General features: G+C 36.5%; 1 protein-coding gene across 2 annotated transcripts; it reads left to right on the forward strand.

The window, feature by feature from the left end:
- Positions 1 to 5,540: 5,540 nt before the first annotated feature.
- Positions 5,541 to 10,647, forward strand: LOC111375424 (replication protein A 32 kDa subunit A-like). Of its 2 annotated transcripts, none has more exons than XM_022998239.1 (10): positions 5,541 to 5,744; positions 5,826 to 5,936; positions 6,250 to 6,347; positions 6,822 to 6,863; positions 6,955 to 7,032; positions 8,669 to 8,747; positions 8,886 to 8,966; positions 9,060 to 9,139; positions 10,052 to 10,120; positions 10,372 to 10,647. In XM_022998239.1, exons 1-10 carry the CDS (start codon positions 5,616 to 5,618, stop codon positions 10,454 to 10,456), a joined length of 852 nt encoding a protein of 283 aa, XP_022854007.1. In that variant the 5' UTR covers positions 5,541 to 5,615; the 3' UTR covers positions 10,457 to 10,647. The 2 variants fall into 2 exon arrangements, with proteins under 2 accessions (XP_022854007.1, XP_022854008.1); XM_022998240.1 differs by having other exon boundaries at positions 5,542 to 5,726.
- The last annotated feature ends 320 nt before the right edge of the window (positions 10,648 to 10,967 follow it).

The following is a 10,967-nucleotide window of genomic DNA, read 5'->3' on the forward strand; positions in this document are numbered from 1 at the left end:
CCTCTTCTTTCAAGGATAGTAAGAACTTGGATTGTAACTCGACTTTTATTCTTTTTCAAGAATGCCTCCCTTTTCAGGGTCAGTCGCCGGTTTTCCGGTGGCTTCTCCGACGGGGAATGTAGGACTTTGAATGGGGAATGACGTTTCCCACAGACGGCGCCAAACTGTTGACCTCTAAAAATGGCTCTTCCACGTGGCCAACTTGTAGCTACTCCACGTATTCCTCCCTACGAAATGAACAAACTGTCAGGCGCACACGGCCGGAACCGACGGGGGTAGCGGCCGCATACACTCCGACGGTCAAGTCAGGTTTGGGTGGTCGGAACAGTGTCCAGGGACTACACAAATCAATCAGTCAATAAAGGGGGAGGAGGATATATAAACTTGTTATGGAGTGCTATCTATTGAGAGTTTCATTACCTTTGCCTCTGGCCAATCTTTGGGTATTTATAGGTGGTATGAACCGTGGGATGTGGAACACGTGTATACATCTGACGGTATGAAGCGTCTGCTCATAGGCGTCAATCAGCCGCGCTTGTAGAGTGGGCGGACAGTTTGTTTCCCCCAAGTTGAATTGACATAAAGTTGATAAGTCACATCAAATAGCTTTATGGGGGACGTCAAATCAATTTAAACCTTATATGCAGAGCAAATCTTAAATTGGCAGCGAATCTTCTAACAGGGGTCCACTTGAACCCGACCTCGGAGACGGGACACTTCGGCAGATCAGTGACAGGAATCGGTGTACCACTTTGGAGAAGCTTCGGGAGGTCGGAGTGGTGAGAAGCTTCGGGAGGTCGAGGTGGTCTATTTGATTTCACCGGCTTCAGAGTGGCGAGATGACACTTCGATACCTCGGTACCGAGGCTCATAAAAATGAGGCGTAACACCTATTATTGTGTAATCCTCAAAATTCTTTTCTACTTTAAAGCAAAAAATACAATAAATGAATTTATTCAAGATTGACCTAAAAACTAAATTGCCTTGAATGACGTAACTTTTATAATTTAATTTTAATTCGAGAATAAAAGGAAATTCAGATTAAAATAAATTATTTAGGGACTAATGTGAAATAAATAGGAATTTTATCATTCATGATGGGACTCGATTGAATGAAAGTGGGAAAAAAATGGGTTGAGGGCCCAAAAGTTGGAAAATTGAAGTATAGGCAAATTTTAAACCCACGACTTGTATGTCGGTCTAAATTTTGAGGCTCCAAGTTGATTACGAAATACACAAGAAGACTTTCGAAATGGTATACAGTTTGTATATTTTTTATTAGGGTTGAACGAAATTCTCGAATCGAATCGAGTTGAGCGGTTCATCTTAAATTAAAAGCGCAAACAGATATTTGAATTAAGAACCAATGTATTTGGTTCAATTTTCGATTCTAGATTAAGAACCGAAAAATCGAAAAAGAATCGAATCTTTCTAATTTTTTTAATTTATTTATTTTAAATAAGTCAAATTATTTTATTTTTTCTAAATAAATTTTTAACTAGTGAATTTAGCTCAAACCCAAAAATATGATTTTTCTTTTTTTTTTTCAGTTCAAAGTCAACTTAATCAAATTGATCTAAATTTTATTCAAATCTATTACTCTACAGTGGTGCTATTTCTACCGTTATAGAGGAATCGAATTGAAACTCGAAAACGTTTCTCTTAATTATTGTGAGCTCGCTATCTTTCTCTTCTCGTGATTTTAACAATCAATCTATAAAGAACTCTGTAAAGAGGGACGCAAAAAACACATTAAATTGGACTACGTTATTTCTAAAAGCTAAGATTGAACATATCATCAATTGAATTAATGTAACTTTGTAAATATTAAAAAATTTAATTATAATATGGAACTTGAGAACCGAATAGAATTGAATCCGAACGATTCCATAATTAAATTTGGATCCGATAGTTCCACTTGCTAAATACCCGAAAATTTTGGATTTGATTTAGTTCTCATTAGAACTGAGCTGAACATGATCGGACTATGTCTAATCTTATTTTTAACTAAGAGCCTCTTTGGGAGTGATTTTGAGAATTGATTTTTTGATCGTTAGGAGAAAGGTGAGATCCACCTGTGAGAGAAAAAAATGAAATATGACGATCGGAATAGTGAAAGAATGGTTAAAAAATTAATTTTTTGGAGCAAAAAATCGCTCCCAAATAAGCTGTAAGAGAATATCCTTAAAATTGAGCGTTAAAGGTGAACTTGAATATAAAAAATTTGAAGAGTATTCTAAAAGGAGTAATCGTTTTTAGGAAGGTCGTATGACCACTTTAGTTGTCCATTTTTTATGATTCAAAAAAGATTGTGATGCCTTCCGTTCGAGATGATATAAAAGACGTCGAAAAATAATTAAGGATTGACCCATCCGAAACCCGGTCCAAAAGTGATATCCGAGAACTAAAATTTTGCAAAATTTGTGAATTTAATATTACATAATTGGACACGTATCTATCATGCAAGAAGATGCCTCTGCTTTGTTTCTATTAGGCTTTAGCCTTTAGGCCCCTGTAGTCCACTGGAATGTGGAAAAAGTATACTCATTCTATATGATACTTATTTATTAAATATATATGCAAGAAAATAGTGGAGTAGGACTGTTAAGCGGAGCGAAATGCGGGCACAAGAAAACATCAAATTAATCGTTAATTGACCAAAAATTTGAATTTGACCACATTAATAATATTTTTATAAACGGTAAAATAGTAACTTTTTATTTACATATGGTAAGATCCTCCGATAATACTCCAGAATTTGAAGATTTTGTTGCCTTTTCCAATGATTCAAAGGCCACAGACATCGACTTGGAGATTGAGGACTTACGGTTATCAAGGACTTTTCAGAGATGTCTGAGTTTCCAAATTCATTGGAGCTTGGCTTTCGGCGCATCTGCATACTTCTGTAGGTCTTGTTCGAGGGAAGAGAAGTGATCGGAAAGTTCCTTCCACGGGAGCGTATAGCTGGTCATCAGAGATGTTTGGTGCTGAAAAGCATTGAAACTCAACGACGATGAAAGTGCGCGGGAATTGGGCAATGAACCTATTGTAAGAGGAAATTTGAGTTTGTTATTGCACAGTTTGAGAAACTGAAAACAATTTGTGGTGGTTTTGGTTCGGGTGGGGCGAAGGGAGGAAGAAGAAGACACAGCTTTTTCCCTTTTTTTTGGGTTTTTTTAAATTTAATTAATGTAATGATTTAATTTGGTAAATAAAAAGTTACTATTTTGCCCATTATAAAATTATTAACAGCGTAGTCAAATTCAATTTTTTTGTCCACTAATGGTTAGTTGGATGTTTTCAATTCATTAGGACCTCATTTGCAACGTTTGTAGTGGTTAGGGGTGACGGTTGCAACAAATCAAATGTTTGAAAAAAGCCTACTAGTGTTTGAAAGGTTTGGAGCCTCTTATCACGGGTTTAGTTTCGTTACACTTGAATTACGCTAGAATCGTGCGATCTTAACGTTTCAACACTCCTGTTCCCACGAGATAGCGTTGAGTCAGCCTTACACCCTCACAATAATTTAACCAAATAAGGCTAAATTATATGCTAAATTTGGTAGAGATAGTAGATAGAAAATTTATGAGGAAAAGAGCACACACATATATTTGGGCAAAATTTTCTTTCTATAAATGTAAGAGAACTATGCACAAACTTACTACAATTTTCTCTTTACAAACATATCACTTTACTCACATTCAATCCATGAGAATTTTCTCTCTACTAATTCATGTATTCATTCACATCATTCATATATGATTTACAAATGACCAAGTCCCTCTATTTATAGTCAAACTCAAGGTATGCAAATTGACATCAATGACTAGGATTAATCTTAATCCAAAGGCTCTCAGTGGTTGCAAGTTGTCTTAAACCTCATTTGACCATAAGGTAGCCAAGTTGGAATTGATTACCTTGTAAGTAGTATGTCTCTGCACTTACAAGTTGCCTTGTTGCATTGTATCCTGCACATTTCCAACTCTATACTAATTGGTATATCACTTTCTATATAAGTGGATATCTACACTCATGCGTGCAAGTGGAGATGTCTCAATCAAGGTGACCAAATTAGATTTTGCTTCTTTAAGCAAGTTGTCAAGTTGCATGTTGGCTTTCATTTTGCAAGTTGTCCAATTGGCTTAAATTGGCACACACTTGCATCCAAAACAACCAGTCGCAATCTGCAGCATTGCGTCCCCCCCCCACGAATCTGGTTTTCACCCGAGAAAATCATATTTTCATCCTTGCGTCCCCAGTCGACGTCCGCCTGCGTTCCTAACCTACGGCTGCCTACACAGTCTGCTTGTGTTGCTGTTTCGTCCCCTGCCGTAATCTGCCAGCGTCTCCCTATCACAATTCCTGTTTTGGTCCTGCCTGCTCCTCCTAACATAGTGCTTGAGTTTTTCCTACCCGTGTCCCCTACTACAGGTACTTACGTTCAGTCGTAACGCATTGCCTAAATTACCCGAATTTTCCAGTCGCAACCTGGACGTATCAGTAGCAACCACGGGAGACGTAAGTCACTCTCCCACTAAATTTGACGATGCCCTCATCACTAAGTACCGTTGAAACTTAGATTTTATTTGCCATAAGTCTATTTCATGTTTCCGCTTTGTATCATGGCATTCCCATGTCATGCCAAGCCTCAAGTCATCACCTTGTGGTCCGTGACATTCTGCTGCAATTATCCCTTTATAATTTAAGTTTTGTCATACATAAAACATTTAACTTTAATCTTTACTTTAACAGGAAAAGCTCGTGTGACCATTAAAACAAGACGAAATGCCACATGTGATGAGTTCACTTGCACTTAGGGGGGGATGAAAGAATATCCCGACCTAGTTCCATTCCACCATTTTATCCAACTCTATCTTTTTTATTTTTTTATTTATTTAAAATTAAACCATATTTAAAAAATAAATTACTAAAGTCGAGAAATAGGATGAAAAATGAGTTCAATCCCCAACTTCAGCTCTTGAAATTCGAGACGGTATGGTGGAAGAGTAGCTCTAGCCCGACTTCATCCGATCTCATTGCCACCTCAAAGTTTTGTCGGCAATTTAAAATTAGCCCCTATTCATTACCATAAAAAAATTTGATTAAAATTTAAGTGGAAGTCCATAATTAATTTTAACAACAAATTTTATAGAATTTACAATTTTTCAACTACATATTCTATCAATTTTTATTAAAATTTACTCAAATTTTAATTTTAGTCGCTAACAAACCGGGGCTTAATTGTGAGGAAAATGAATAATGCTATTTGCAATCGCTCACTGCGAGAGTCGCCCTACTTGACATATATATGACATGTGGTTATTTGATCCATTAATAAATAAAAAAACTATCATATTAACGCATCAAATATTTATCTGTAATGTGTATGCCACCACAGTGAACAACTACTAATAACATTACTCGAGGAAAATTGAAGTTGGCTTCGCAAAGTGCGCCATCTCACATTAGCGTAAAAAATTCACGCGGGAAAAGAAACTGAAAATGGCGGGGAAACCTTCATTTCTCCATTAAAATAAAATCCATCCCCAAATTAATTTGTCCAGTTCTCTTCCTCTCTTTTCCGCGCACACACAAACAGAAAAGCACACACGCAGATGTTTTCAAGCAGCCAATTCGAATCGGCGCCCGCCTTCACAGGCGGAGGTGGCGGCTTCAACTATTCACAGTCTACTCAATCGGCTGATCCAGTCCCCACCTCTGCCAAGGTACACCAATATATTCATGTATCTGAATCTAAGATTCTAAATGGCAATTTTTATAGTTTATTTCAATTTGATTGACTTTTTCTTCGTAATTTCATGCAGAGTCGAGATACACAGCCTATGGTTCCAGTAACGGCGAAACAAATAATTGAAGCGAGTCAATCTACCGATGACAAATCCAATTTTCTTGTTGATGGCGCCATTGTCTCCAATGTGAGTATGAATAGAAAAAGTTGCTATTTGTTGCTTATGAGATTTGAAAGTTATTTATTAACTTTTTTTATGACCGATAAATTAATTGATATTTTCTAGACTCATGTTTTGTGCAGATTTATCTATCTATTTGTGAGATTTTGAATATATATAGTATTATGCAGGGCATTTAAAACCTTTTCTGTTAATGTTGTTCTGGTGAAAAGTATGATTGATAGGAATACAATTAGCATACTGAGTTTGGGATGGAGTAATATATGAGTCTCTGTGTAAAGAAACTTGGGAATTCTATTTTCCAATATTGTGTTTGTAGGTGAAATTAGTGGGAATGGCATTTGACAAGGCTGAAAGGGTAACAGATGTCTCTTTTGTGATTGATGATGGCACAGGACGCATTGGATGCAACAGATGGTATGTTTTCTCTCCGTTTTTCAATTTCTTTAGAAGAATGGATTGGAGCACTTTATCATGCCTAAAGGCAGCATCTTTGAATAATATAGAAAGTAGTTCCTTCAGAAAGCATATGTGGCACAGCGGTAGAAATAAAATGCGGTCATTTTCAATATTACCTGTGCGCACGTGTATTTGAAGTTTATATAGCCTTGGCAAACCATAACCACGTGCATGCTTCTTACACTGGCTGTTTTTTCACATATCTGTAGTATTGACAAATGACAGTGTTTCATTTTGTGTTTATAAACACCCATCATCCAGCAAATTGCTGAATAAAACATTCATTGTAAGCAAGTGTCTATAAGTCCTAATGTAGATGGTGTGTGCCTATTTCATATTGGTCACACAATGTGTGCGTGTTCTCATGCTGTTTTTCTGTACTTTTTTGCTTCCATATGGATTAATGCTATTTCTATGCATTGTTCTTGGTAGGGTGAACGAAGCTGTGGACAGAAAGGAAGTCGAAGGATTATCGTAATTCCAAGCTTGGAAAATTTTATGCTCTTTGTTTTCGTTGATTTGCAATTTATGTTTATTTATAATTCTATATATATATTTTTTTTAGGGATGGTACGTATGTACGGATTCATGGACACTTGAAAAGCTTTCACGGTAATAAGCAAGTAGTGGTCTTTGCAATCAGGTAACAGATTGCCTTGCTTTAGTTGATCGTCCCGTATCTGATAGATGTCATTTCCCGAGGGCAATGCCTTTGTACATGCATGATGATTCAATGCATGAAGTAACTGACATCAGATTAGTGTGATGCTGAAAAATTCTTGCACGACAAGGTTCCCACGACACTGTTATTATATAGTTTTTGACTTCTTGCAATCAAGTAGAATATGGGCCTTTTTGTTCTCCTCTGAAACTGTAGGTGTGTATCGTTGGACAAATTACTTCAATCTCACACGCACTGCATAACAACACATCCATCCGCTTCAGATATGCTGCTATGTACTGCAATTGTCCTGTTCATCTTATAAAGTAACATTTTACAATGTTGTGTTTCCTTGTAAAAGGTAGCACATTTTGGACACTTGGACGGTATAGTTAAGAGTAAATCTTGTTTTTTGCCACATTATTTGTGAACAACAAAGTCACACTAGTTGCTATGAAAATAAGTCTATAGTACATTGAAAAAAATTGAAGGGACACAAAATGATAGCATTATCCTGTTAATTATTTTCATTCACTTTGCATAAAGCACTCATAGTTAATTTACAGTTTGATTAAATGGTCCTATATATTTTTTTATTATGTTTCCATGTACTGTTCATGTCAAGATTTGCCAGAATAGTATGAAGACATGACTATTTCATAGCTAGGTTTTCTTTTATTTGAATGGATAAGATGGGCGTAATGGAGAAAATTGCGGAAAACCGAACAATTATACAATATTTGCCTTATGTAACACGTTGGGATTATTTAGCTACTATGTTCACAGAAGCAATAACCGTAAATGGACCCGAACAACTAGGCAATATTCAAGTACCTAAAAGGGCTAGCTATATCAGAGCCATTATGTTGGAGTTGAGTCGTATAAATTCCTATTTTTGTAAAATAGGAGGATACGCAAAAATACCAATTGAAAGAATAAGTTCAATTGAAAGTTTTTGATTCATCTATCATTATAGAATAACAAGTAGTGGGTGAATCTTCATAAATTTGATCGAGAATGTGAAATATTCTAGCTAAAAATGCGGGAGTATTCTTGCTTATTTTGATGATCCTCGACGTGAGAACGAACTAATGCCCCGTTCAGGTATCTCGATTGAAATCCCCCCAAATGGCATTTTCCGTAGAAATAGTATTCTTGCTTATTTTGATGATCCTCGATACAGAAGAAGGGCGTTGGCTAATTATAATTCATCACCACCAAAAACCATGATGTAGCCATTCTCTCTATAGATATATCTGCCAAAAGGAACATCGAAGACCATGTTGAAAATGTTTTAGCTGATACTGTCTTTGTCAAAGCTTTAATTGTGCAGGTGTTCCTCGTGTATCATTGTTGGAGGATTGTATTTTTTATTATTGATTTGATGAAGTCAGTGTACAATAATACCAGAAAATACTGACCTAAAAGAAATTTTGAGTTGGTGTCCACGTAGAATATTTTATGAATTTGACAATGATACCTGTGATAAATCTAATCTGCATAGAAACGTGATCCTTGAAAGTCTTGAAGCAGGCGAGGAATACCTCCCTCACATTTCTTGCATTACCTGTTTATCCCTGTTTGTTGGGAAATTAAATTTTTCCACTGTCATGTTCAGGCCTGTGACTGACTATAATGAAATTGCAAACCACTTTCTTGAGTGTATATATGCTCACAGCTGCAATGCCAGATTACAGGTATTACTCAAGCTTTTGGTGACGCTTCTATCAATGATTTGTCAGATGCTTTTTGCATGCACTGGAAACTTCTATTGTTTGTTCATTTTATTCAATGGCGAAATTCTGCTTTGGTCTTATATTTTCCTTGTAACTCAGACTGGCGTTTTGACCCCTGCTTCATCTTCCTCAACTTTGAGCACTCCATCAAATGGAAACCAAAAGGCCACTTCTAATCAAGTTAGTAAATATAAGAACTCAGGTTTTATTTATTTATTTATTTTTATTTCAAAATTCAAGTATTTAATGCTTGTATCTACTTTCCCAATTCAGTTCTCGCAGGAATACAACTTGGATGGTCTCAACAACATTGATAAATTGGTGATAGAATATCTGGAACGACCTTCAAGCACGTGAGTCATCTAAAATGCTTATAATAGACATTTTCCCCAATAAGTGGTGCATGCATCTATGTGGTTTAATGTGTCTGTGCATGAGCATTACACTGGCCTGGGAGATTCATTTCTTGTTACTATCGAAGGACATAAAGTTAAGCTGATGTATGGTTTTACCTTCATTACGTCAAATAATTTGAAATTGGCCTCTTCTTGAGGGAAGAATTCTAAGTAGTAGAAAAAGATATATTCCTACGGATTTACAAGTTTCCGTATATTGTAAAGAACTTTGGGCTTTCAAGAATTGTTATTCTGAAGGTTACCGATTAGTGATGATGGTTGTTGTTGATTATTATTATGCACGGACATGGGACTGCAATTGGTTTCTCAAGCAAGTTTAGGATGCATTAGCGCTCTCAAATTATTAACAGCATAATTCAGAATTTGATCAGTTTTAAGAAAACCTTCCACCTTGTGTGCTCTATACACACGAAAAGTGGGTGGCAAAATCTGCATTGATTTCTTGATATTACTAAAACGACATACAATTCGCATATCAGAATTTGTACAGATGCTCTGAATGAGAAGCTTGATGATTTAGGGAATAATAGGAAGTTTGTCAAGAAAATTGCTGAATTCTCAAAGGTGTATAGCATGAAATGTGCATCATATCTATGTACAAAATTAGAATTACAAGGTGTAGAAATCCACATCTTTTGTATCTACAATATCTTGTAGATTATAAATGTCACATGCTATAAAATAAGAGAATATCATAGGAATAGCATATAATTAAATGTAATTAGAAAGTAGGATAATCCACTTTTTTATTGTATTTGATCTCGCCATTGTTGTGAAAATTTTAGTACTGTGCTACGTGTCTTTCCGTTTGATTATGTTCTTATTCACTGAGCTTTTTCCATGTTTCAGTGTACAGGAAAAGGGCGTGCACCGGGATGAAATTGCAACCCAACTTAAAGTTCCAATGGCAAAGATCTTGTAACTCTCTCTCTCTCTCTCTCTCTCACACACACACACACACACACAACTCGCAGCGCACACACAAGTCACAAACACAAACACTAGAGATGGAATGGAATACATTGATATATCACATTTAACTTTTTTATAGACTTGCATGGATGGAGAGGTTCCACATTTATGTACTTGAATTTTGTCTTCAACATAGACAATGACAACTATGAAATATATGCTGACATTTGACCGACTAAACTCTTTGACGCTGACAGGGAAGCTATTGAGAGCCTAGAATCAGAAGGTTTGATCTATTCGACAATTGATGAATATCACTACAAGTCCACTTCTACTGGTTGAAGTTGTTGCCCAAGAAACATGTTTACTCTGTAGACTCATGGGAATCTGTTTGTTTTGAATTTAACCGAGTTGTTAGAGCATTCCATGGAATGTGGGTGAAAGTGTAATGGTTCAACGTTACTTTCTTGTTTGGGAAATGTTCTCTTATGCTATTCCAACAAATGATTATTTAGGAAATCCCTTGTTCCACATGGTCGCATATGTACTGTGATTTAATTTTGAAAAGTCACGTGCTACTTATACGGGGCCCGGCCTGGTCCCCAATTCCCCAACAATTGTGCTACACGTGTAGGGGGGGAAATGAACCAAGTTGTGTGTACAGGAAATCAATTCACAGAACTCATAGAACTCTCGCAGCAAGGGAATTGGGTGATTTTTTGGGCATTTTTTTATTAACACATGGGGCTCATTTATGTGAGTTTTCTAGATGAATTTTGTGACACAGTATTTTGTACGAAGGGCTTTAGCCGCCCGGGGGGGGGGGGGGGGGGGCCCAAAAAAAGGGGGAAAT

This window comes from Olea europaea, unplaced genomic scaffold (genome assembly GCF_002742605.1).
Source record: "Olea europaea var. sylvestris unplaced genomic scaffold, O_europaea_v1 scaffold1374, whole genome shotgun sequence".
In the NCBI taxonomy this organism is placed as follows: Eukaryota; Viridiplantae; Streptophyta; class Magnoliopsida; order Lamiales; family Oleaceae; genus Olea; species Olea europaea.

Bases quoted from the DNA above. Each gene is read 5' to 3' on its own strand.
- LOC111375424 (XM_022998239.1), top strand. From the start codon at position 5,616: ATGTTTTCAAGCAGCCAATTCGAATCGGCGCCCGCCTTCACAGGCGGA. The intron at 6,348-6,821 runs GTATGTTTTCTC...TGTTCTTGGTAG, and splicing joins CGCATTGGATGCAACAGATG to GGTGAACGAAGCTGTGGACA. The intron at 9,140-10,051 runs GTGAGTCATCTA...TCCATGTTTCAG, and splicing joins CTGGAACGACCTTCAAGCAC to TGTACAGGAAAAGGGCGTGC.